Raw genomic sequence first — 25,647 nt, forward strand, 5'->3', positions numbered from 1 at the left:
TCCTGTTTTTTTTCCCTCAGAACCATCAGGAAGATCTCTCGCTTCTTCTCTCTACCTGCCCTAAAGATCATAGTGATGGCCATGGTGCTCTCGCGCCTTGACTATGGCAACATCATTTACAATGGCGCCCCAGCCTACGCCATTCACCGTCTGCAGCTAGTGCAGAACCAGGCTGCCCGCCTGATTCACGGCCTGCCCAAATTCCATCGAGCTACTCCTTTACTGCAGGCCCTGCACTGGCTGCCGGTGAAAGAGCGAGCCTTGTTCAACCTTGGCTGTACCACCTTTCAGGCCAAAATGGGCACCGCCCCGGAGTTCATCTGCTCCGCCATCAAGCCCTACACGCCGGGTAGAGAGCTTCGATCCACCCATCAGGCCCTGTTAATTACCCCCCGTTTCAGAAAGAAAAAGGCGGGCGGAACAAAATTTGCAGTTCTCGCTCCTGCGTTCTGGAACTCCCTCCCGACGGAACTCCGTATGACACCCTCTTACATTGAGTTCCGGAAAGGTCTTAAAACTCTGCTCTTCTCCCGAGCCTATAATGTCTAGATTCCCTCCGCTCCTGTTTGTCTCCTCGCAATCTAAAAGCGCCAAGAAACCGCGTGGTAGAAGTGCGCTATACAAATGTTTTTAAATTCAAATTCAAATTCAGATCCGTACGCCCCCGCACATTCAACAAGCAAACTCTCGGGTCTGGTGTAAGTGAGACTTCCAGGGTTTGTGAAATGGTTCTCATAATTCGCCGCCAGTAGTCGCTAATGACCGGACATCCCCAAAGTGTGTGCAGGAGCGTTCCCTCCTCTCTACAGCCTCTCAGACAGTCCGGATTCTCGCTCTATGTATTCTATACAAGGCGGTTCGTGTGTAATAGACCCTATGGAGTATTTTGAATTGTACCAGACGGAATCGGGCTGACACTCCGGTCTCTCTCGGGGACGCCAGTGCAGCATTCCAGTCTGTTTCGTCCATTTCTCCCAACTCCGCCTCCCATTTATCAGCCACAGTTTATTTTTGCATCTCGCTTTCTCTTTAAAGTGAAAGCCAGGTGCAAAAATAAACATGCCGCGGGGCTTGTCTTTATGGGGCCATGTGTTTGAAACACATGGCCCCATAAAGATAACAAAGCTTTTACGACGGGAGGAAGTCAGACGAGCCCGTCCAAGTGGGCCATCTGACAGAGAGAAAAGTCTATGTCAGACAAACCTCTGTCCCAATGGCTGGCCACCGTTTAGCATAAACGGTGACGCCAGCCAATGGGAAAGAGGGGCGGGCTTAAAGCCCAATACTGAAGCTCCCTCAAAAACATAACATCTCGCCAGCGAGACTGCGCATGTGCGCATCCCACGCAGGCGAGACCTAAAAACTCAATCATCCACTTGGACAGACCATACATAACAGAATGGGGAGAGGCAGTAATCTTCAAAAGCTCCATCAACTACAGAAATGTCAACAAAGAATGCCTCCCTCTCCAATATCTTTCATTCAAGCTCAAAATGATTGACCCCACCCTGCACCTTATATACCACCCCCAGGAAATATTTTCATCTTTGCTGAGCCTGTACTCAAGATCCTCACTGAAAATTAGACCAATTGAGCTAGTAACGTATTCCTCAGAGACTTTAATTTCTGCTAAGGTGATCAGAATTATTCCTCAGTATTTCTCTTCTCTACCTTCCTGAACAGTAACAATTTCCACCAATTCTGCTCTGTACTAACTCGCTCAAGGGGAGGCACCCTAGACCTCATCATTGCAAAAAATGAAAAAGAGATCACCTTCCAGTTGACTGATCCAAGCACTCACTAATTTTGTTCTTACTAAACTCAACTAAAACAGTAATCAAACGTCTGCCTAAAACTGGGTTCTTCAAAGTCGGTCCAGAAGGGCCAGATCCATGCCAGATTTTTAGCATATCCCCTTTTAGATAAATGTTGTTATCTTGAAAATCTGGCATGGATCCGGCACTCTAGGACCGACTTTGTAGAACCTTGGCCAAAAATATCAAAAGTCTAGATAAGAGTCTTGAGAAACCTAGACAATGACTGTCTCATAACAGAAATGGATTGTGAATTTCATGACTTCCCCCAAAGTCAATAATTCCATCAGTCACTGTGCTGAACCTATGACAAGTCTTGCAGACAATCTGTCCCCTAAGATACTGACAATTCAAGAAAACCAAAAGCTCAGGCTCTGGGATTGGAATAAATACACGAGGAAGGGCAAGTGTTGAGAAACAATGAGCGAAGTTGGCAGCAAAGGCTATCAAAAAGAATCCTGCCCCTACTTTGATTAGCAATCTGAAAGTACAAACAACATGCGGTAGATCAATCCAAAAACAGTCTCTATTTGACATCTTAATAAATATCCCCAGGCCAACCTCCAAGCTGGTGTTATTTTTACATTAGGCAACTTAAGCCATAATAACATTCCCAGAAAATCTGCTAACAGCTGGAACACCTTCTCCGAAATTGATCTATCCAATCTGATTGCTGAAATTTCCAAAACAAGACTACCATCTATCCACAGGGAACCCTGCGAAGAAAAGTCTGTGCTCGCATACCAGCCTTTTTTTGCCTTAATGAAATAAAATGCCTTCTTCAGGATCCTGTTTTTATTTCCTTTGATGCCATGGAGCTGCATATAGATCCCACTCATGCACGCTGAAATTGGTTAATTTATTTCCATGTCCTATGATGCACATCTGGAGCTCTACTCCTACTGAGTTTGGTGTTATCAATTAACCTGCTGAATTAAAGCAATTCCTGTGGTATAGCACTGACTTCACCACCAAAGACTACAGGCTTCAAATATATTGCACATATCCAAAGCAGATGTCAATCATGGACCTGCAAGATGTCTGTCTGTGGTTTTGGGGCCAAATACAACTTTTTTGGGGGTGACAAATAAAACTTTAAATCTTTTGACAAAACCTCCCTGATATACCTGAAGGCAATCAGGCAGTGAGAAACGAAACTTTATATGGCCAAACATAAATAAGAAGGTCTTGCCAGGTCTCCCTTATCAGGTATGTTGAAAAAAAGGTCGAAGAAAAAGTCCAAGAAAAAAAAGAAGCTAGACTCTTCAGCTTCTATATGCTGCCATTTGCAGAGAACATAACTTATTCAGCACCTGTGGGACATGACTTCAGTACTATCTTCTCCATGGGAGGGTGCAATACTGTTTCTTCAAGCTATTGTTATTAGTTAATGTGTTTAGATTCATTCATGGTACTCTATCAATGACTCATTCTTACAATAATGGGATTTGGTAGAGCTGGATTCCTTATGGATGCTTTTCCTATTCACCATAATGTCCACTTACTCTACCTGTACCCTCTTACTGGAACCAATTCTTGCCTCCTAGACCTTTTGTGATCTGCCCTCTGCCTCAAAGAGAGTTATCATATGAACTCACTGTTCTTAATACCGTCTGTGCATGGAGCCCTGAAAGTCCCTATTGCTTATGTTTCTCGTGTCTCCACTGTCATCTGTTCAGTCGCTGCTGTCATGACTCACGGGTGTTTGGGCGGGTGCAGGGGAGCAATTGCGGGAGGGGTATAGGGTATCCCGCTGGAGGGGAGGTCGGAAATAAAAAACTTACCTCGAGGCCAGGTCCCACGTCTTCTGTGCTTAGGCTTTCCTGCCTCCGACAGGAACAGGAAGCAGGCAGCCAGGCTCCCTCCCCTAAGCCAATCATTGTTTAGCTGAGCATTGTGATTGGTCTGAGCGCTGTGACACGGCGCTCAGCCAGAGGCTATATGGATGGGCATGTTTTCCATGCGGGCTGTAATGTAGCCTGCATGGCGAGCAGGGGAGTGCACATGACTGTTTTAGGCGGCCCGAGAGGATTGACCAAACAGTCTTGCACACTTAAGAGTGGGCAAACCACTCCACCCTCTGCCCTGCTAGGAGAGCCGAGCAGCCCCGCCCACATGCCCACTGCAAAGCAGCAGGACAGGAAACATAAAATGACAATAACCTTAAGTTATTGTCATTTTATGTTTCTTACTGCTTAAAAGCAGTGGTATGACGCTCCTCTGCCATAGAGGAGCACCCACCCCTGCATCTGTTGTAAGTTCACCATGGTACAGCACTGACGGACATTCTGATTCTTAATCTGCCACGTGATTATTGGTCTCTGCTGTCATGGTGAGCACTCTGGGACTGTCACGTTTTCTTGTTTTCTATTTTGTTTCAGTCTAATACTCTGTACGCAAGCTGTGCATTACCTCCATATGGCCCAAAAACTGCATTGAGTTCACTATTTTGGATTTTTACTTTAGCTCCATCACCATGTGTAGTATTGGCCTGGTACCACTTACATAGCATTTCATACACCTGATGGGGCCACAAAGCTCTCTGATCTACATCAGGTTTTTTGCGCTCTTTTGTATTGCATGGTTCATAGGGTTTTGTATGTAGTATGAACAAATTTGTAGGGTAATGTTGGATTAGATAGTCTCTCACATTAATCCAGTGCAGCAGCTCTGTGAGGATGATCCATTCCATTTAAACGAAGATCGCTCTGGTGTAATAAAGAAGATAGTCTTTGTAAAGCTGAGCTATAAGACTGTCTGCTGCTGGAGCATTCCACCAGTGAGGGATTGCCAACAGGTCAGTGTTTTGGGCTCAAGTAACTGCTTTCTTCTGGCCTCGTCTGTCCAAGTCAAGCTTCACAGAGAGAGGGAGGGAGCCCACCGCCAGCAAAAGCTGATTGACAGCGGTTGAGGAGCAGGCCCAGTGATGAAGGATGCCTCCTAATGTAGGTGGGGACCAAGAGTTCTGAATAAGCAATTTCAGCAGGTGTTCAGCAAACTTTTTTGTTAGTAGCTTGTGGAAATTGCCACCTGGGCTATTGTTTTTTGTTTGTGTTATATAAACTATGATCAATATACTGAGCTATCTGAGTTGCTTCAATGACTTGTCTCTGGTGATGCAATTCTTTGCAGCCGTCTGAGAATGTCTTTAATATACTCTGATTGTCATGCATCACTCAGCCCATAGCATCCTTAACACAGCACATCATCATTGGAGCTGCTGGATTGCCTAATAATCCAGGGCACTGTTTTACTCAGCCACTATCTCTCACCATATTTCTGGATACAAGCATACTTCCAGAAGTACTTCATCTGACTGTCTGCCATCTTGTAGGCTGGCTTCCATCTTCCACAATTGTGTTTTCAATAGGGTTGTTACACGATATTGTTTAAATATTTTCCTCCATAGGAAAAATATTTCTCCTGATTAGAAAACCCATGCCCCTACATATTTTCTACCTTCTGGCAACAACCATACTTTTATCCTTTACAGGAGCTGTTCTATTTATTTTCCCAGGACAGCAAATGCCGTGAAATGCGTTTGTGAACACCAAAAACCATTAGTGTTTGGGCCTTCCCTATATTTTGCATTGCCACCTTACACCCATCACCATCCTTTTGCCTCTAACCATACAGTTAAGTATTTTAGAAAATCCACCATAGTAATTATGAATAGGTTTATCCTCGAACTGTGGGTACTGTAGGGTAGATGCACCTTAACATAATATTATTACTTTTCAGAAACCATATCAATCAGCAATTTTTAAAGCGCGCTACTCACCCAGTAGGGTCTCAAGGCGCTGGGGGAGGGGATTGTTACTGCTCGAAAAGCCAGGTCTTGAGTTGTTTCCTGAAGGAGAGGTGGTCCTGGGTCAGTCGTAGGTGGATGGGGAGGGAGTTCCAAGTCCTGGACGCCAGGTATGAGAAGGATTTTCCTCCAGCAGTGGCTCTGCGAATGCGTGGTACGGCGGGGAGGGCGAGGCTGGCCGATCGTAGCTGGCGGGTGGGTGTGTAGAAGGTGAGGCAACTGTTGAGGTACTTCGGGCCCATGTCGTGGAGAGCCTTGTGTGCATGGGTGAGGAGTCTGAACGTGATCCTCTTGTTGACGGGGAGCCAGTGCAGGTCTCTCAGGTGGGTAGAGATGTGGCTGCGGCGAGGGACGTCCAGGATGAGTCGTGCGGAGGCGTTCTGTATGCGCTGGAGTCTTTTCAGTGGTTCCCGCGTAGAGGGCGTTCACGTAGTCCAGTCGGCTGGTGACGAGTGCCTGGGTGACTGTCTTCCTGGTTTCGGTGGTGATCCATCGGAAGATCTTACGGAGCATGCGCAGGGTGTTGAAGCACGATGACGATACGACGTTGACTTGTCTGGTCATCGAGAGGGAGGAGTCCAGGATGAAGCCCAGGTTACGTGCGTGGTCTGTTGGTTTGGGGGTGGTGCCCAGGGCAGGGGGCCACCAGGAGTCGTCCCAGGCGGATTTGGAATGCTCAAGACTGCTTTTCTGTTAGTTGATATTAAGCTAACTTTCCCTGCCAGCAGTAATACTGCACTTGTGAGGGAATTTCATTCCCTTCTACTCATTCACTGGCACAAGAGCACAACAGGGGTCTCTTTTGCCACCTAAAATCAATTTTTTTAATGTATGTTGCATTTAATCAGGATATTTCATTAACTGAGATTCTAGTCCATTCATGCTTCCCGTGGACCACTTGTTGCAAAATCCCCTACTGGTCGCTTTATTGCTATTCTAAGGGGCCTGTCAAGGCTCAGTGGCTTTGTGTCAGGATAGTGTGTTATGTGCCAGCGCTACCTACATCAGAGGGGATTTTGGCAAGCTTTCTTCACATTTATGAGACACATCCGGCCCGCTTCCTAACAGCTTGCTACCACCATAAGTGATGGGCTGGGCTGTGAGTAGAGGATGCTAGTTCAGGAACTGTGAGAATAGATAGTCGCTGCTTTAGAGATTTTATCATCTTGTAAGTTTGGTGGTGAGCAGATTGAGATCAGTTTGTATTTTTTATTTCACAGTCATCATGAAAATGTTCTTTTTTACTAGTGATGGTCTTTTCTGATAGTCATGAGTAAGAAAGTAAATTATTAAGTAATCGAGCTCTGGTCTTGATTTTACACTTCAGTTCAGAAATTATATAAAGGATAATTGGCTCTTGAGTCATTCGTTTGGCATAATTAATCTGAACTTTCCTTCATAATCTTTAATGGGTAAAACTAGCTGAAGTCATAAACTCACACCAAGAAGTAAATGTGCAAATTATGTAGTTGTGGCTGATAAGGTGATACTGCTCCTTCTATGCAAGGAACTAGTAGGAGCTCTTTTTATCACACATATTTTAAATGACTTAGTATACCATAGAACTAGCCATGAGGAGAAGCTGAATACATTACTGAGAGCAATAGTATTGTAGCAGGAGCATCGTAAACTTGGATCGTTGTATATGGAATAGTTGGCCTGGGGGCTCTAGATCAGACAGATTTACAGAAACCACATTGTGATGGTATGGGGCTGGTTCTAGACATCACACTGCATTTTTTCATATTTTCACATCTGGATTCTCTCTCAAAAAAGTTGTCGAATCCATGTATTTTTTTAAATAAATAATTGTATTGATTTTTAAGAACACACAAATAGCAGCATGACACATTTGATCATCTTTCCACTACAACCCGGAATACAATTGCATTAAATGTATACAAGTGTGCGCATTGGTTGTCAACCACAGCATGTGAACATTACATTCACCCCTACAGGGAGGTCTCAATCCTAATCAATCTAGTTGGTTCGTCCGTTTGCCCCAGACCTTTTTGTGCTTATTAGGGCATTACAGGGTCTCAAAGAGTGATTTTTTTCAATCCACTCCCTGGCGCCATTTAGTTACATTTGGAGGTTTTGGCTGTGCCCATGTTGCGGCAATGTCACGTTTGGCTACTGCGATGGCTGTCCCCAGGAATAATTTGTCAGTTCGGGATGCATCTAGGCCGTCTTTTACTCCCAGGATGAGTCGTAAGGGATCATGGGGAACCTGCCAGCCCAGGATAATTGTGAGTTCGGACTCTCTTGCAGCCCAGTATGAGGCAAGACGAGGGCAGGTCCAGACCATGTGATAAAAATCTGCTGGTTCCTGTCCACATCCAGGGCCGGACTGGGAACCAGAACCGGCCCTGGCAAAGTGCTCGGCCGGCCCCCCCACCCCCCTCCGGGAGGAGGAGGGGGAAGGGGGGCACGACAGCGCTCTGTGCCCAGGCCGGTTTTCGGCCGTTTTTGTTACAGGGCCGTTTTTGCTGCAAAAACGGCCCTGTAACAAAAACGGCCCCCAGGGGGCCAAAACCAGCCCCAAAACATGCGGCCCACCGGGGGATTGCCCGGTGCCCGCAACGGCCAGTCCGGGCCTGTCCACATCGCGTGCAGCTTGGAGAGGGGCGCAAACCCGCTCTGTAAAGGCGTGCTGGGGTGAGATAAGCGGCGTGTAAGTAATATAGCCATGTATTTTTAAGTTTACAAAACATTGCCACGTTTGTGAAGGGAAAACATTATACATTTAGCAAAACTATGCAGGCAGGATTTACATTTCACCAACTCGAAGTAATAAAATTCTCCACTATTGATGTTTGTTTAAATGTTTTAGTTTAAATTCTGCCAGATATATATTTGTGTTTTCTCTTCACTTCATTTGGTAAAAGATACATCGGATTTGGAATTATTGGCTCTAGTGGGGGAGGGGCAGGGTGCTCCTCTGAGTTACGTTTTTGGTGCCCGTCAGATGGTAGGGTGGTAGGGCAGCCCCCAACTGTTCGGTAGCCCCCTAGCCCTTCAGGGTACTCCAGTCGACCCAACTTCAGTGAGTATCTGTGAGAGATGTGAGACTCGGGCCTCTCTTCACATTCTGCAGGGGGGACCCATCATTGTGTGTTATGCCACTGATAGGATCTACTGTGTAATACATATGAAGAACGAAAGAGCTACACAGTGAAAAATGGCAACTTCCGTTTGCTTCAGGATTAGAAGAGTTAATTTGTCTTTCCCGTCTGTTTCAGAAATGTTAGTTGCCAACTAGGCCAGAAGGGGAGCCATCAAGGGCAACTTACAATGCGTAGGGGTTTGCCAAGCTGTTCTTTTGGTACACACAGAACAGTAATGGGGATATGGTTGAGGCCCAGCATGACTTACCATTAGTGATTTTATGACCATGTTGAGTTTTGGGAATGGTCTCCTTTTGTCTTTTCTTTATCGTTTGTCCTTTTTGCTTTGAGTAACAAAATAATTCATTTTAATTATTCGTCAATAATATTAGTGGAATTTATGTTAGTTTGCATTTTATCAAATATATTTCATATTAACTTTTTATTTTATAGGTGCGTTGTATTTAACAATCGAGGAGTTTCAGGCGAAGACCTTTTGGTAAGAAATATTGTTCTAGAACTGTTATGGGAATATACTGCTAATAAATGTAGGCTTGTTCACTTGAAATAACTCTGGTATCCAATTTCATTCAATGCTTGGACGAAACTGAGAAAAGGGCCTTTCCTATGAGCTGGTTGGCATTTTAAAATGCTGTACCACTGCAGGTGTTGAGTCACACTTTTGGAAAGGAATTTTCTGTTAATCATGTTTTATGTGACAGTATGTTAATGGGATTAACCCACATTTTTTCACAGCACTTAATTACTTGTTTTGTTATGCAAAGTAATGCAAACACATTACAAATAAAGATAACTATAATGATAAGGAATACCAGCATATGCTGGACAAGATTCTCTATTTGCGCCAGGATTCACTCTTACGACACACAACCTAAAACAGTACTCCTGACCACTGACGATAACATCAGTACAATATGTGAATGGTGGTTTTGGGGCCCTTATGTCCGTTAGGCCAATTTTCCTTTCAAAGTAAGCAGAGCCACACTGATTTCTTTCAGAGTGCTGAGTTCCTTCTCTTCTCTGCTTTCGGGAGAAAAGTCCTTGGGATCCTAGGTTGGGCAAGAGGAACCAGGTTCACCTTTAGATAAGTGCTTCCTTAAGTCACGTGAAAGCTTTCAAACCCAATCAACTCTTTAACATTCAATGATAAAATTATTATTAATCTTCCCAATGTCACACAGGCTCTAAAGCCACTTTTCAGAGTGGGAATTGCTTTTTTTTTGTTTCTTAAGTACAGCTTTGGGAAAATTTGCAACTGCGATGCATTTGGAAAGTATTGTTTAATCCTTTCTTGTTTGATTCATTATTGAGGATATTGGGCCCAACAATATTGGGGAGAGGGTGTGGTCTTAGAGCTGGAGCGGCCAACCTTGACACTGGGGAAGCGAATTCGAGTCTTGGCAGGGACGCTCAACATCTTGTGATTCTGGCAAATCACTTATTGACCCCCAAAAATTAATATAGCCTTGTGTAACGCAACTGGAGCTCATGAAAAGCGCTCTGATACCTGAAACCTTCAGGTCAAGTTCGCACTATATAAAACTCTGTACAAACAATGTGCGCTTGAACAAAATCAGGATACTGAAGCAAGTATCTCTTAATAAATTTAGTCAACTTAGAGCATCTTCACCTTTGTGTATATTCTCACTTAAAGCCTCACAAACCTTCCAACGCAACAGTTGTCATTGCGGGTACCTGCAATGTAGCTTAGCCAGGGTTTTATACCTGTCTTACAGTTGCTTATAGTGCACTTCAGTTATGCTTGTTGTGCTCTTATTAATATCACCGTAAAGCCTGTCCGAGGCACTCTCAGCAAGCTCAGTTTCCATTCATTCATGCATCACCATTTAGCATCTGAAGAAGTAATTGTTAATTTATATATAGATCATATTATGGCTGAAGAGGTAGGCCCAATGGCTAAACACGATTCAAAATTGCTGTAAATGATTCAAAGTGTGTATATTCTAGTTGCGTCCAATTGTATCTTTGGATTCATCACCGAATACCTTTGTTGTGCATATTGTAGTATTTCCCTATAATGGAGGTTGAAGTTATGTTTGATTGTTCAAAACTTTTATAAAATTCTTGGAAGGTGTGTGCTTTGTTGAATTTAGATGTAACTATGTCCCCTGTCCCTTTGCAGATATGGCTAATGTAGTCTTTTTCGTGCTTGATTCGCAATTGGCCTTTGGAAATTGGGTGCCTACTTAATTCCCTCTATTGTTTGTCATGTGTTTGAGGCGTAGTAAGGTGAATTCAGCTCTGTTTGTATAAATTGCATCTAATTTCTCTTTCAGGGCCATAACTTTCCTTTGGAGGGCAAATGTGGGGGTATCTGTATGATTTCACTAAGCCAATTGGAGCTCCGTTTTCAGTGTTAGTATGGCTTGGGAACTTTGTTTGGTGTGCGCTGACAAGAGGAAGATGCATGTTCCCCTGTTGAATGCCTTAAAGGCATAACAGGTAGTGGATAAATTGGTATCTTGGGGTTTAGCCTCGTGAAAGAATTCCTTAATGGTTTTGCATCATTCATCCCAAATAGGTTTGGTCTCTGGTAAGAGACACTGGGAGAAAAAAACCAGCGACAGAGCTTAGGTGTGGGGGTCCACCAGTCCAGTGTCAAGCCCACTGGTGCATGATCTGAATAATACGATCAGATGAAACTCAGCTGCTAGGATAGTGTCTTCTAGGAACTGACTAATAAATGTATAGTCCAATTTTTAGTAGGAGCGACAAGCTTGTGAAAAAAAGGTATACTCTCGAGTATTTGCGTGTAGTGTGCACCATGCTTTGATAAATCCTAGCGAGTCAACTGTGTGTTTAAGTTTTTCATAAAGTCTGCTCGTTGAGGGTGTGTGCTGTTCAACTGTGGGTTCCAAGAAAGATTAAAGTCCCCCATGAGTATAATTTTGCCTTCTGCAAACCCCCTAAAAGACCAAGGAAAGCGTCAAAGAATGTAATTTGCGCTGAGTTTGGAGCACAGACCATACCTATAGTGCACATGTCATGGGTTTATCGCACTGTATACATTTTTCATTCAATCAATGTTGTGAACTGTTAGAACTGGGATTTCTGGTTGGCTAAGGCTTGCGCCAAAGCCAGGCAGAAACCACCATTCTAGTCAGGGCAAGGGAGTCACACGCCAAGATAACCCCTGCTCAACCCCTTGGTAGCTTGGCACGAGCAGTCAGGCTTATCTCGGTGGCAATGTGTAAAGCATTTGCGCACGCACACAGCAACAACATCCCAGGCACACTACAAAAGGAACTCCACACAAGGTTATATAAAAATAACTTTTGTATTGTCAAAACACATCAGATAGTAATCACACAATATACATTGTGTCAACTGGCACGGGCAATATTCACACAGGATTATTTACACAGGACAGGGCCACGTGGGCCACTGTCAGGATCAACACTTAGCACTTCTAGACATAGATTAAGTTTAGCACAAAATAACAAGAGTAGCGCACAACCTGTAACTACTGGTAAAAAGGTAGGTACCCACTACGCAATACTAATCACCATAGGCATAGATCACGCAGGGACACATAAATTCACTAATATAAACTATACTAGGCAAAACAACCTCCTAAGCATGAAAACACATCTAGTGGTATCACAGGCATAACGGCATCGCACATTACGCCTAAATCACTTTAGGCCTAACCAGTATAAATACAGTAGGCAATCTCCTCACTAGTCTAAACACATTAGACCCTACCCCCTAAGCATGACTCACATTTAGGGGCGTAAATCACAGTGAAGCCCAAACCTCCAACGGTAAAACCATCTCAAGAGGTATCAACACAGGGTGCATAAACCATACTAGATGCATTACATTTCCTAGCACCACATTGAAAGCACACAAATCACAGTAGGGCCTTGCGCCCTATTCATATACCAGCCCCCCTGGCCAACTGGCCATCACAAGAAGGGACTCAAATGCCCTGTGTCCTGAATATCAGGGCGCACTGCCAACGCAGCACCAGTCAGGGGTGCGCCACCGGCGCAAGCCTAAACATTGCAGCTGCCCACTACTTGCTGGGCAGCTGAGAACAATAACAGGGCCTAAACGCTGCAGCTGGCCCTAAGTGCTGCGCAGTAGTGAAAGGCCAAGGTAGGGGCAAAGGGAGTGCGTCTCACTTCTAAATTCACACAGACATGTCCCCTGCAAGAAAGAACCTAAACGGTGCAGCTGCCCACTACTTGCTGGGCAGCTGTGGATGCAAAACTGCGGCATGGACCCTCACTGGCCCTTAGGAACAAAACAGCGCTGTCGTTGGAGCTACCTAGGCTCTGAACAAATAATGGACCAAACATCAGCAATGCGGGGGAGCCCTCCAGGCTCTTAAAATACACATGCCCCCTAGAACTGGGGCCATCGTGGGAGCCCATGGGCTCAGGGAATACTAGCCAACATTGGGAGCCATCTGGCTCTGAAAATCATGTCCCCCTGGAGCACACGGCTCCTTAAACAATTATGCACCAATACTGAAAAAGACCTTGCCCCCATCAGCTGAGGCCTCACAGGTGAGGGAACATGGGCCGCTCTGGCCCTTTAAACACTCAGCGCTACGGTGTAGCTGCCCTCTAGCTATCGGGGCAGCTGCCATACCAACTAAGGCCTCGGCACCACGAGGGGGGTCCGGGAATGCCCTCTGACTCAACAATGTGCCCCCCCCCCCCTCGTTGGAGCGACCCCCCTATCAGGCGGGGCCGCTCAAGAAACAGGAATCCAGTGTGGTACCTCACCAGGCACCATGAGTTGCACAGGGAGCTTCCTCCACCCCCGGGGCCTCCCACCATCTACCAAGGCTGCCTCTCCATTGGCCCCAATCACCGGGCCGGACTTCGGGCTGGCTCTGCTGCTCTCTGCGGGGCTCTCTCTCCACATGAGAGCCCCGCCTTTACCAATGCGCACACTTCACCCGGTCCCCCATCGCGGGACCGGGACTTGGGAGGTGGAGCCCTCAAGGCTCTGGGCGCTCCTTCCTCCGTGCAGGCGCGGGACTTTGACCAATTCCAGCGCGGCGGCGGGCGGGACTTCCCTTCCAAACCGGAAGTCCCGCCTGCCGTCAGGCAGTAGTGCCTGACTTCCTGCTTTCGCCGCGGGCCGTGGCGGTGAATCCCGGGACCCAAAACGAGGCGTAGGCACCCTCGAAATAAGGAACACAAAGTAGAAGCGAGGTGGGCACCCACTAAGGCTCCCATATACGCGATGTGCACCCGTATAAATTTATAATAAAGAATCGGCCACAATGCAGGGTGTGCACCTGCAATACCTAGACAAAATGGGGGAATCCTACGCCGGGATTCCCTCGGCGGTGATCGCAGCCCAGCGCTGCCAGGGGGGGACAGAAGTGCTCCCATCAGCTGGGCAAGAGTGACAAGCAAAATAAAGCGCTCCTCAGGCGCTGGGGGCATAGAAACCACCAAGGCCCCAAGGGATGCCCCCTAAAGCAACAAGCATTTGCAATGCAATAAGTCTCGCATTTGCGAGAGTTTAAGCTATTTGCATTGGAAATGGCAATGCCTTTTATTTATGTTTTAAAAACCAAAAAATAAATAAAAGACACATTTACAATGCCAACAGCTCGAAGTCTCGCAAATGCGAGACCAATTGCATTGAAAATGCTTGTTTCATTTTATGATTGCAACTAGCAGTACGTGAGTACGGGTGGATCAACACAACCCACAGCACTAATGTGAGAGGCAAACTAGGCCAAGTTTTTTGATGTTTTGCCTTGTGCGTTACACTTTTGCGTTTTTTTGCCTCAGAATATCATGCAATGGCATTTGCATATTTCTGTACAGTAAGAACTATGATGACATTGGCAAAAGCGCTTTATGTCCCCGCTCGCGTGTGTGAGGCGCTATATTAACGCTACAATGAAGGCGGCAGTGCTAAAACAAAAGACTCTAGAAAAGCAGTCACACGTTAATCTCTATTGGAAAAAGATACGCAAAAATAAGCATGAACTTTGTATTTGCCATGGAGCATGACATGTGACACTATCAAGTATTTAAACAATATAGGACGAAAGAAAAGTATTTCTTAATTTCAAGGTTGCTACATCATATTAAAAGTATACTCATGTGTACGTAGTGTTTGGTTTTGTAGCCCTTCAACATCAGGTGTTACTTTTACTGACTCTTTGGGCGCATTGTATCACCCCTAGAGAGATGGGAGGCTGAAAAAGACGGAATTCAAAACCCCTGACCTGGTGGGTGCGCGCAGGCATATCTGCATCAGGCGCCTTAGCCCACTGAGCTAGCGCAGATTTTCACATTGACATTTTATCCCACTAATGAAAGCCATAGGTAGGCAAGATACGCCTTCTTCGTTCAAAGTCATTTGGGGGGAGGGAGTGGGTACGATGTTTGGAATCACCAGCCTAATGTCAAGTGGCTGGCTCACGTCCTCCCGTTCTACTAATATGGCGGACCCCCGATTATTTATTTATTTTCCTCTTAGCACGTTCACTTATTAATTCCTTCCTCCGGCAGTCGAGATTAAAAAAATTTGAATTGCACCATAAGTGCTATACTATAATCCGAAAACTGCACACCTGCAGAAAAAAAGAGTAGTGATTAGTTTGTGGCGGGTCTGTCCCTCAAGCTCAGCCTGTGTACATGTGTTCCATGTTGGTTTTAACCCTCACAAGTTCTTTTTATACGTTTTGAGTTGCGCTGTTGACCAGTGCAGCCTGATCACTGTGAATCACCCGAGGGGCTTTCCTGGTGTTCAAAGAGACCTTGTCACACCGTCATATTTTGGGATATGCTAGCCTGCTTGCGAGATTGCAGCCCCATTACCCTGCCCTCTGAAGAGACTGTGGGGCCTAGACCGGTGAGATTGCCAGTGGGTTAGGGCATGGTGTGAAGGGCCGTCCAGATTTGAGTCAGGGATGAGGCTGCCTTTTATCCTTGTAAGGTCGATGGCAGGAGTACCTGTGGCGTGTGTTACCGATGTCCCTGTCTCCAACTCATTTTTTCAGGGTGTGCATGCCATACAAATCCTTCAGTGTATACCTGTTATGTAGTGTATCCCAAGGAACCCATAAGCCATGATGAAAATAAAACAAGGGGCTTATTTACAAGCCCCTTGCGCCACCTTTGTGTCACTTTTCCCACGTTAAAAATGATGCAAAAGTGGCGCATGGGGTTGGAAATCTGCCACAAAGTTGTGAACATTTCAAAGATGTTTTCTGTGTCCGAATGGGGTTTACCTTTCATTGTGGCGAACTTCTGACACGTGTCCTACAACATTCATGGATTATTTTTCCCACGTGCCCAAAGGTAGTACCTCATCCCACGCGCAACAGCAACCAGAAAACTCCCTAACAAGGGCGTGCTTCAATATTCCGTATTAAATACAATATTCCGTATTAAATGTGCAGCTTTATCGCCGCTCCAATTCTGAGAGGCTAATTGCTTTCTCTGACATTCCAGTGATCTATATTTCTTGAGAAGAGTGAGCGACGCCTCTTAATTTCCCTGTCGGAGATCTGGTTGGACGGGTTGGTTTCAATGGAAGAATTAAACAAGCAACAAACACAACGTCCCCAGGGCAAAGAACATCAAAGATCAGCAAAGAAATCAGCACACTGAATTTGATTCCGGCCTACTCAATTATGGCCGGCGTCTAACGTTTTTGCGTAAACCAATGGACTTAATGTATCATCACGTTACCCAGGTTGTTGTCTGGTGGTGAAGTCCTGAGCGCAAAGTGGTTTATCTCCATTCTTGGCGTGTGACACCACTATTGCAAGTAGCACGTGGTGCAACACCTGCACGTAACCCCATGGCAAGCTGTCACTATCAGCGGAGTATTACGGATGCCAATTTGCAGAGCAGTGATCAAAATGTTCGACTTTCAGTACTCTAGTGCAAAGCCCGCCTGTTCGGCTTTCAGTATTCTAGTGCAAAGCCCATCTATTTCAAATATTAGAGAATCATGCAAAGAATTGGGGACAGTCAGAACACAAGAAATTAACAGATCCAGGCTACAGACGGCTTGGAAGACCCTCAATTTACAGCTGTCGTCACAGACCACAACACCCAATCGAACACAATCGTGCCAGGTTTGGTGGCTCGATGGACTACTGCATCTACTCTGGGAATGCGTATGGTCACAGATTCGAATCCTGGGGCGTCCACTTAGTTTTCATCATTCAAGGTGTGAGAAGTTGGCCCGATATGCAGTGCTCACTATTCTAGTGATCACTATGCATCAGTCCAAACGACCCTTATGGTGATTGGTTGTAAGTCAACCTTAGATCAGCTATCCTAGTAGCGTGGATACGAGCAGTCTTCGGGCTAAACTCTAGAGGGCGTGTTAAGCCAGCTGTCATACCATCACATACCCCTTGAACACCAAGTGAAAGGACACCACACAAGTGTTATGAAAATAAACAGTGTATTTATTAGAATCACAACAGCCCTGTACTCTTTATGAGGACAGGGTACTAAGCACACAACGAAACTCTTAGGAAAATACTTCAAGTGCACAATCAATACAAGTGCCCGAGGGCACGGAAAGTTTAGTGGTCTCGGGCGGACCCGATAAGGCAAGTCGGAAGCGATAGGGACTCGGGACCCTTCAATAAGGAGGTTATGCGGGCACCGAAATGCCGAAGTTACCTAGCCCAGGGGCTGCGGCTGCACAAGTCTTTACAGACGTCGGGAGTCTTCGCTGACGAGCCAGGAGCCGGAAGGAAGGAGTTGCTGGCCGGCGACCAGTGTAGATAGTTCGTAGAGATCCAAGCCTGGATCAGGGATGGATGACACCTGAAAGCAGAGGGGACCAAGTTCGTAACTACTAGCCAGTAGTCAGAGGGTACCAGGAGGGCACCGGATGATCGTCACCTCGACTAGGTGAGTGGGCGACGCTAGGCTCTGCAGTCTCACGGACCAGGAGGCGTTGTCGGCGACCAGGATGAAGGTGCGAGCTGTCCCACGAAGGTTGATGCTGTCGGCGTCGCTGGGCCCAGGATTGGGGCAACAAGCCTTAGCAAATTTCAGGGCCACGTGGTGGGCCTAAAATGGCGTCTTGAATGGACCAGGAGGGTCCGGGGTGCTCCTCTCTCAAAGGGAGCAAAGGCCAGTCTGGAGCAACCAGACCAGCAGCGTTGGTTGTCGGGCGTCGTCGAGAAGGTCACAAGCCAGCGGCTAGTAACCAGACAACGTGCTGAGCAGCGGAAAGCAGAAGGGCCCCACGCAGATCGGGGGATGCAGGGAGGCTGAGCTTCGGTGCTGGAGCTGCTCAGGGTCGGGGCGTCTCGGACCCCAGAGCACTCACCAGAGGATCCCTCGACGGTCGTGCTGTTTTAAGAACACGTGCAGGTTTTGATGATGGCCGGTCCCTCGAGGTCTCGTCGCACCCACGGATCTTAGCTGAGCTGACGATGTGGGTAGAGGTCAGAGGTGCCAGGGAAGCCGGTTCTCGTCGAGCTGGGCAGTCGGATTCCTGAGGAAAGACTTGCAGCAAACCGCAGAGTTCTTAGATGGTGCCTGCGGATGCAGGGTGACTACTCCTTAGCCACAAGGGAGAAATCTTGAGAAGAGTCGAGAGTTCCTTTCGTAGAAAGTATTCTTGATTCAAAGATGATCTCATTTGGAAGGGTCCCCGCTCCTGCCTTGATCCTAAAGAAAGGGGTGGGTACGCGACTAGGTCCTGCCCTAGGGGTGGGACCAGGAAGGGGGTGGTTACACCCCTCTCCCATGCCGGACTTTCCCCAGGTCAGGGGCTGGTGTGCCCCTGGAACTATTTCTAGCCGTCAGATGCGTAGTGAGCACCGGGGTGCCACTCCGCAGTCACCTTCCTGTAAAGCCCTGCCTACCCAGGATACACAAAACCCTGTCTGGGATGGTGCGAGCACCGCCCCGGACAGGAAACCCTTTGTCCAAGCTCTCCTCGCTGGAAGGACTCCCAGCAGCAGGAGGTCAGACTCGTGTCTGTGGTGGCAGCATCCATTTTGTGGAGCTGAGGCTTCAGTTAACTTTAACCGGGGTTCACAGTTACGTACATGTCGTGTCCCTCTAGAAGGGTGGAATGCTAACCCCGTCGCCAGCATTGGTGAGGGGTCAGTATCCCGATTCGTATGACACCTTACTAGACATGTCTTGATAACGCGATACCGAAGTTAGCGATATGGTACGCGTTATCATGGAACAGCCATTGGGTCTTGGTTCCGCAAGCTGCAACCGGGCTCGGCTCGTGCCAGAGCCCAATTCACGCGATTCCACGCACTCTGCCTTCAGGATTGTCAAGGCCTGCCATAGGAGTGACTGATAGGAATTCGGGTGTCCATTTTAGGGTTAGATATAGGTATACTATATCTAAAGCAAAGGGCGAGTACACCACCTTGCCCCAGCTGTCGTGCAGCCAGTTGTGTCAGATTTAGATGGCCATCCAGGGGTGGCATAATACATGCTTCAGCCCCTGGTAGGCCCTGGGTACACCGATGCCCTGAGTTACAGGGTCTGACAAGGTGGCCCAGTTCCAATTGGGTAATGCACCTAAGGTACACGGAATCCATTTTAGAGAGAGAGCAGTAGGCCTGGGGTCCTGATTGGCAGGGCCCCAGGTCAACTAAGTCGGAAAACCAGCAAAACACCAGGCAAAAAGTCGGGGGTAACCATAGTCAGGTATCTACCTTCCTACACTACCCCCCTCCCCCCCCCCCCAAACGAAAGGAGATAAGGCTATCCTTGACCAGGTAAGCCTATATTGCCTGAGTGGCCATATGAGGTGGTACATGCACTGGCATGGTTACCCCCTGTATCATGGCCCACTAAGCAACCCCTCACCCTAAGGGTATCTGAGGGTCTCCACCATAGGGAATCACTACCTGTGGTGTGCTTTGGTAAAGTAAAAGGCTGGTGTGGGAATGGAGAACTGAAGTGAGACTCCACTACTGTTGGGCTCAACTTCCTCCAATCACCATCCACCATATGTGCCTTTCTTTCCAGTACTGAGTTGCTATGAGCTCTCAGGGTCAACCTCTGGCTACCTAAAGCTGGAGGCTGAGTCCCTCTGTTTGGCTTACTGGAGGGACAGGTCAGGTTTGGGGTTTTTAGGCCCCAGGTTTGGCTGTGCCCAGCAGTGTCCAGCTGTGGGAGTTCCCTAACTAAGTTTAAGGAGGATCCCTCAGGAGTTTGTTTTATTTTCACTTGGCTAGGACTACTAGCTTCAGTGATCCTAATCTGCTGATTGGGAAGTTCTTTTGGACAGGGGGCCCTTTGGGGTCCACCACTGGCCTCCCTGACCTCTACAGCCCTGGGCTGACTGAGGCAGGGTAGAGAGGGGCAGGTTACCTGCTCCAGACTGGGTCCCACCTGGGAAGGTTCCACTGTCATCAGGGGCTCTGCCAGGCTAGGCCTGACTACCTCTGGGGCAGTTCCTTCACCAGGGGTAGAGTCCGTTCCCTGAGGAGGCTGGCTCTCACCTAGTGTCTGGGAGGGGGAAGACTTTTCTTCCTCCTCCATGCTCTCTGTTTGAGTGGAGTGATCCATTGTTTCAGGCTTCACAACACTATTATCGGTCTGAGTTTGAGCTGTGGCCATCACAACTCCACCAACCTTTTCAGGACGGGACTCAGTTTGGGCTGTGACCATCACAGCCTTGCCAACCTGTTCAGGAAGGGCATCTTTCTGGGATAGGGCTGTGACTGGCACAGCCCTCCTGACCTGTTCAGGGAAGACATCTTGGACTGGGGCTGTGGCTATCACTGCCCCACTAACCTTACCATGGAGGTTTACCATTTTAAAATGGGTTTCTTGCTCTACCTCAGCCCAGGCTGAGGTCTCTAAATCATTCCCCAGTAGGCAATCTACAGGCAAGTTTGGTGACACTGCCACTCTCTTGTTACCAGTGACACCTCCCCAGCTGAGATGTACCACTGCTATGGGATGATCTCTCTGCACTCCATCAATGTTCACTACCTGGTATGTGGCACCAGGCATAAGTTGCCTTGAGGGGACTAGGCTCTCAGCCACCATGGTGATGCTAGCCCCTGTGTCTCTGTAGGCCTCAACTTTTGAACCATTGACGAGGGGCTCCTGTCTGTACCTGCCCAAAGTGTTGGGACAGGCTGTGAAGTTGGCAAACCCCATGCCAGTCTCACAGACAAGAGTATCTAAGTCAGGGGACCTGGTTAGGCCAGAGTCCCCAGGTACTCCCAAAGAAAATGCACCCAGATTCTTGGGGGCACTCCCACCACCTGGGGGATTACTACTAGTAGTAACAGGAGACTGGAAAGCTTTATTTGGGGGTATGTTCTCCTTATTGTTGTTGGCCTTGGGACAACTATTGTCACTTTTGTAATGGCCTACCTGTTTGCAGGTATGACATTAAGGTTTCTTTTGGGTTTTGGGAGAAGTTTGGGACCCACTCTTTTCAGAGGAATTTTGGGGCCCTGTGGTTTGATCAGAAGATTTATTCCCACCCTTCTCTTGAGGCTTGGTTGATTCCTTCTTTTGGTCACCACCCTGGTTCTTAGGCTTGACCCTGGGTCTGACCCATTTGTCTGCCCTCTTACCCAATTCTTGTGGAGAGGTCAGATCAGAGTCTACCAGGTGTTGGTGTAATAACTGGTTCTGACAATTACTTAAGATTTGCTCTCTCATAATTAGATTATACAATCCTTTAAAATCAGTAACCTTACTTCCCAGTAGCCAGCCTTCAAAAGCCTTAGTGGCACAATCAACAAAGTCAGTCCAATCCTGAGACTGTTTTTTCTGGGTATCTCTGAACATCAACCTGTACTGTTCAGTGGTTAAACCAAACCCATCAATCAGTGTATTCTTCAGGACTTGGTAATTGTTAGCATCCCCAGCTCTAGTAGTGAGGAGTTTATCTCTACCTTTACCTTCAAAGGAGAGCCACAAGATAGCTGCCCACTGACTCTGAGGGACACACTGTACAGTGCAAGCCCTCTCCAAAGCAGTCATCCATTTGTGGATGTCATCCCCTTGTGTAAAGGGGGCACTATCTTACTCAGGTGTCTAGTGTCTAAACTCCTGTTTTTCCTTGGGGGAATGCTGCCACCAGTGGGATTTGTCCCACTCAATTCTTGCTCTCTAGCAAAGGCGAGTCTTTCTTTGGCCAGGGCAAGTTCTTCCCTTTCGATCCGCAGATTGACTTCCCGCTCTTTAGCTTCGTATACTCTCCTCTGAGGGGATGTCATCCCTCTTCAAGAAGAGCCTCAAGAGCCATTGGTTCGAACAGATCTATTAGAGCCTCTCGACAGAGACCTAACTCGTCCATTCCCAATGTTAAGCTGGCCTGAGAGGGGCCCCAGGGGTCTCCTAGTACCACTCTCGTGCCTGCTTAAGTTGTCCCTAGTTAGCTGGCTAACCACTACTGGACCTTTGTCTGCCTCGTCCCCAGATGTCTCTGGATCCTCGTCCTCCTCTTCACCTTCTGCGGAGAGATGGATAAGGTCAGGGTCACCTCGGGTTCCCTCGAGGGGGGGCATATTCCCTTCTGGATGAGAAGGGTCTGTGTTACCAGCCCTCCTAGCATCATAAGTCTCCAAGAGACCAATCAGAAACGGAATGGTAGGGTTTGCACCCTGTTTTAGCTTCCGAGATGTACAGACCTGTCGCATCTCCTGGAAGCTAAGTGCAGCATATCTGGAGGTGACCTGTGGAAGGTCGACTGACACAAGGGGAGACTCAGAGTTTCCTCCTTTGTCCGACATGCTGCTTCTAGTGTGGTGTAAGTGATGCACCTACCTACACTATATGTTTACCTACTGATCCCTTGCTAAGAATCTCAGCCAAGGTGTGCTAAGCCTTGAGGGGCTACAACAGCTGGTTCAGTAGAACTCAGAGTATTCTAAGCTAAGTTATATGTACCTAGAGTACTTATGCGATCTTTCACAAGATATTCTTAGGATACGCGTGGTAAAACAACAGCAAGCTCAAATCCCAACCGCTGCTCACCAATGTGAGAAGTTGGCCCGATATGCAGTGCTCACTATTCTAGTGATCACTATGCATCAGTCCAAACGACCCTTATGGTGATTGGTTGTACGTCAACCTTAGATCAGCTATCCTAGTAGCGTGGATACGAGCAGTCTTCGGGCTAAACTCTAGAGGGCGTGTTAAGCCAGCTGTCATACCATCACATACCCCTTGAACACCAAGTGAAAGGACACCACACAAGTGTTATGAAAATAAACAGTGTATTTATTAGAATCACAACAGCCCTGTACTCTTTATGAGGACAGGGTACTAAGCACACAACGAAACTCTTAGGAAAATACTTCAAGTGCACAATCAATACAAGTGCCCGAGGGCACGGAAAGTTTAGTGGTCTCGGGCGGACCCGATAAGGCAAGTCGGAAGCGATAAGGACTCGGGACCCTTCAATAAGGAGGTTATGCGGGCACCGAAATGCCGAAGTTACCTAGCCCAGGGGCTGCGGCTGCACAAGTCTTTACAGACGTCGGGAGTCTTCGCTGACGAGCCAGGAGCCGGAAGGAAGGAGTTGCTGGCCGGCGACCAGTGTAGATAGTTCGTAGAGATCCAAGCCTGGATCAGGGATGGATGACACCTGAAAGCAGAGGGGACCAAGTTCGTAACTACTAGCCAGTAGTCAGAGGGTACCAGGAGGGCACCGGATGATCGTCACCTCGACTAGGTGAGTGGGCGACGCTAGGCTCTGCAGTCTCACGGACCAGGAGGCGTTGTCGGCGACCAGGATGGAGGTGCGAGCTGTCCCACGAAGGTTGATGCTGTCGGCGTCGCTGGGCCCAGGATTGGGGCAACAAGCCTTGGCAAATTTCAGGGCCACGTGGTGGGCCTAAAATGGCGTCTTGAATGGACCAGGAGGGTCCGGGGTGCTCCTCTCTCAAAAGGGAGCAAAGGCCAGTCTGGAGCAACCAGACCAGCAGCGTTGGTTGTCGGGCGTCATCGAGAAGGTCACAAGCCAGCGGCTAGTAACCAGACAACGTGCTGAACAGCGGAAAGCATAAGGGCCCCACGCAGATCGGGGGATGCAGGGAGGCTGAGCTTCGGTGCTGGAGCTGCTCAGGGTCGGGCGTCTCGGACCCCAGAGCACTCACCAGAGGATCCCTCGGCGGTCGTGCTGTTTTTAGAACACGTGCAGGTTTTGATGATGGCCGGTCCCTCGAGGTCTCGTCGCACCCACGGATCTCAGCTGAGCTGACGATGTGGGTAGAGGTCAGAGGTGCCAGGGAAGCCGGTTCTCGTCGAGCTGGGCAGTCGGATTCCTGAGGAAGGACTTGCAGCAAACCGCAGAGTTCTTAGATGGTGCCTGCGGATGCAGGGTGACTACTCCTTAGCCACAAGGCAGAAATCTTGACAAGAGTCGAGAGTTCCTTTCGTAGAAATTATTCTTGATTCAAAGATGATCTCATTTGGAAGGGTCCCCGCTCCTGCCTTTATCCTAAAGAAAGGGGTGGGTACGCGACTAGGTCCTGCCCTAGGGGTGGGACCAGGAAGGGGGTGGTTACACCCCTCTCCCATGCCGGACTTTCCCCAGGTCAGGGGCTGGTGTGCCCCTGGAACTGGTTCTAGCCGGCAGATGCGTAGTGAGCACCGGGGTGCCACTCCGCAGTCACCTTCCTGTAAAGCCCTGCCTACCCAGGATACACAAAACCCTGTCTGGCATGGTGCGAGCACCGCCCCGGACAGGAAACCCTTTGTCCAAGCTCTCCTCACTGAAAGGACTCCCAGCAGCAGGAGGTCAGACTCGTGTCTGTGGTGGCAGCATCCATTTTGTGGAGCTGAGGCTTCAGTTAACTTTAACCGGGGTTCACAGTTACGTACATGTCGTGTCCCTCTAGAAGGGTGGAATGCTAACCCCGTCGTCAGCATTGGTGAGGGGTCAGTATCCCGATTCGTATGACACCTTACTCGACATGTCTTGATAACGCGATACCGAAGTTAGCGATATGGTACGCGTTATCATGGAACAGCCATTGGGTCTTGGTTCCGCAAGCTGCAACCGGGCTCGGCTCGTGCCAGAGCCCAATTCACACGATTCCACGCACTCTGCCTTCAGGATTGTCAAGGCCTGCCATAGGAGTGACTGATAGGAATTCGGGTGTCCATTTTAGGGTTAGATATAGGTATACTATATCTAAAGCAAAGGGCGAGTACACCACCTTGCCCCAGCTGTCGTGCAGCCAGTTGTGTCAGATTTAGATGGCCATCCAGGGGTGGCATAATACATGCTTCAGCCACTGGTAGGCCCTGGGTACACCGATGCCCTGAGTTACAGGGTCTGACAAGGTGGCCCAGTTCCAATTGGGTAATGCACCTAAGGTACACGGAATCCATTTTAGAGAGAGAGCAGTAGGCCTGGGGTCCTGATTGGCAGGGCCCCAGGTCAACTAAGTCGGAAAACCAGCAAAACACCAGGCAAAAAGTCGGGGGTAACCATAGTCAGGTATCTACCTTCCTACACAAGGGTCGATAAAATAAGTACAACCAAGTTGAATCACAATAAACGTCTGTTATTAAGTGAACGTGCGTTTACAAATACATGATAGGTTAAGTTACATAATTCTGCAATAAGAAGATATGTTTTTAATTCGACTCCAGTTCTAGAATTTGTAATACCCAACTGTACAACATTTCAAAATAACAGAAAGTAAAGAACCAGAGAATAAAGGTAAACTGTGCGCGCTGCCAAACACACTGCGCATGTGCGGCAAAGTTCTTTCACGCTCAGTGCGCATGTGTTGTTAAAACAAGAGCGTCGATTTGTTCTACGAAAGGATGGCTACAGGACATTAACCTGAGAGCAAGAACTGGCGCGTGCGACTAATAGTATCACTTAGATTTTGAAGACCAGGTGATGCGGCGGAGAGTCGCGACAAAAGAGCCAGGGGAGTGGGTGGGGGGAGAGGGAGGGT

General features: G+C 47.8%; 1 protein-coding gene across 2 annotated transcripts in view; it reads left to right on the forward strand.

Annotated features, from left to right (window-relative positions):
• ABHD3 (abhydrolase domain containing 3, phospholipase) overlaps positions 1–25,647 on the forward strand; it is a 379,776-nt gene that overhangs the window by 119,995 nt on the left and 234,134 nt on the right. For both annotated transcript variants that reach the window (XM_086965630.1, XM_086965631.1), the window contains exon 4: positions 9,183–9,228. In XM_086965630.1, the coding sequence (XP_086821756.1) occupies positions 9,183–9,228 (46 nt within the window). The remainder of the gene's footprint in view (positions 1–9,182; positions 9,229–25,647) is intronic.

Source organism: Lissotriton vulgaris, chromosome 4_1, assembly GCF_964263255.1.
Source record: "Lissotriton vulgaris chromosome 4_1, aLisVul1.2, whole genome shotgun sequence".
Taxonomy (NCBI): Eukaryota; Metazoa; Chordata; class Amphibia; order Caudata; family Salamandridae; genus Lissotriton; species Lissotriton vulgaris.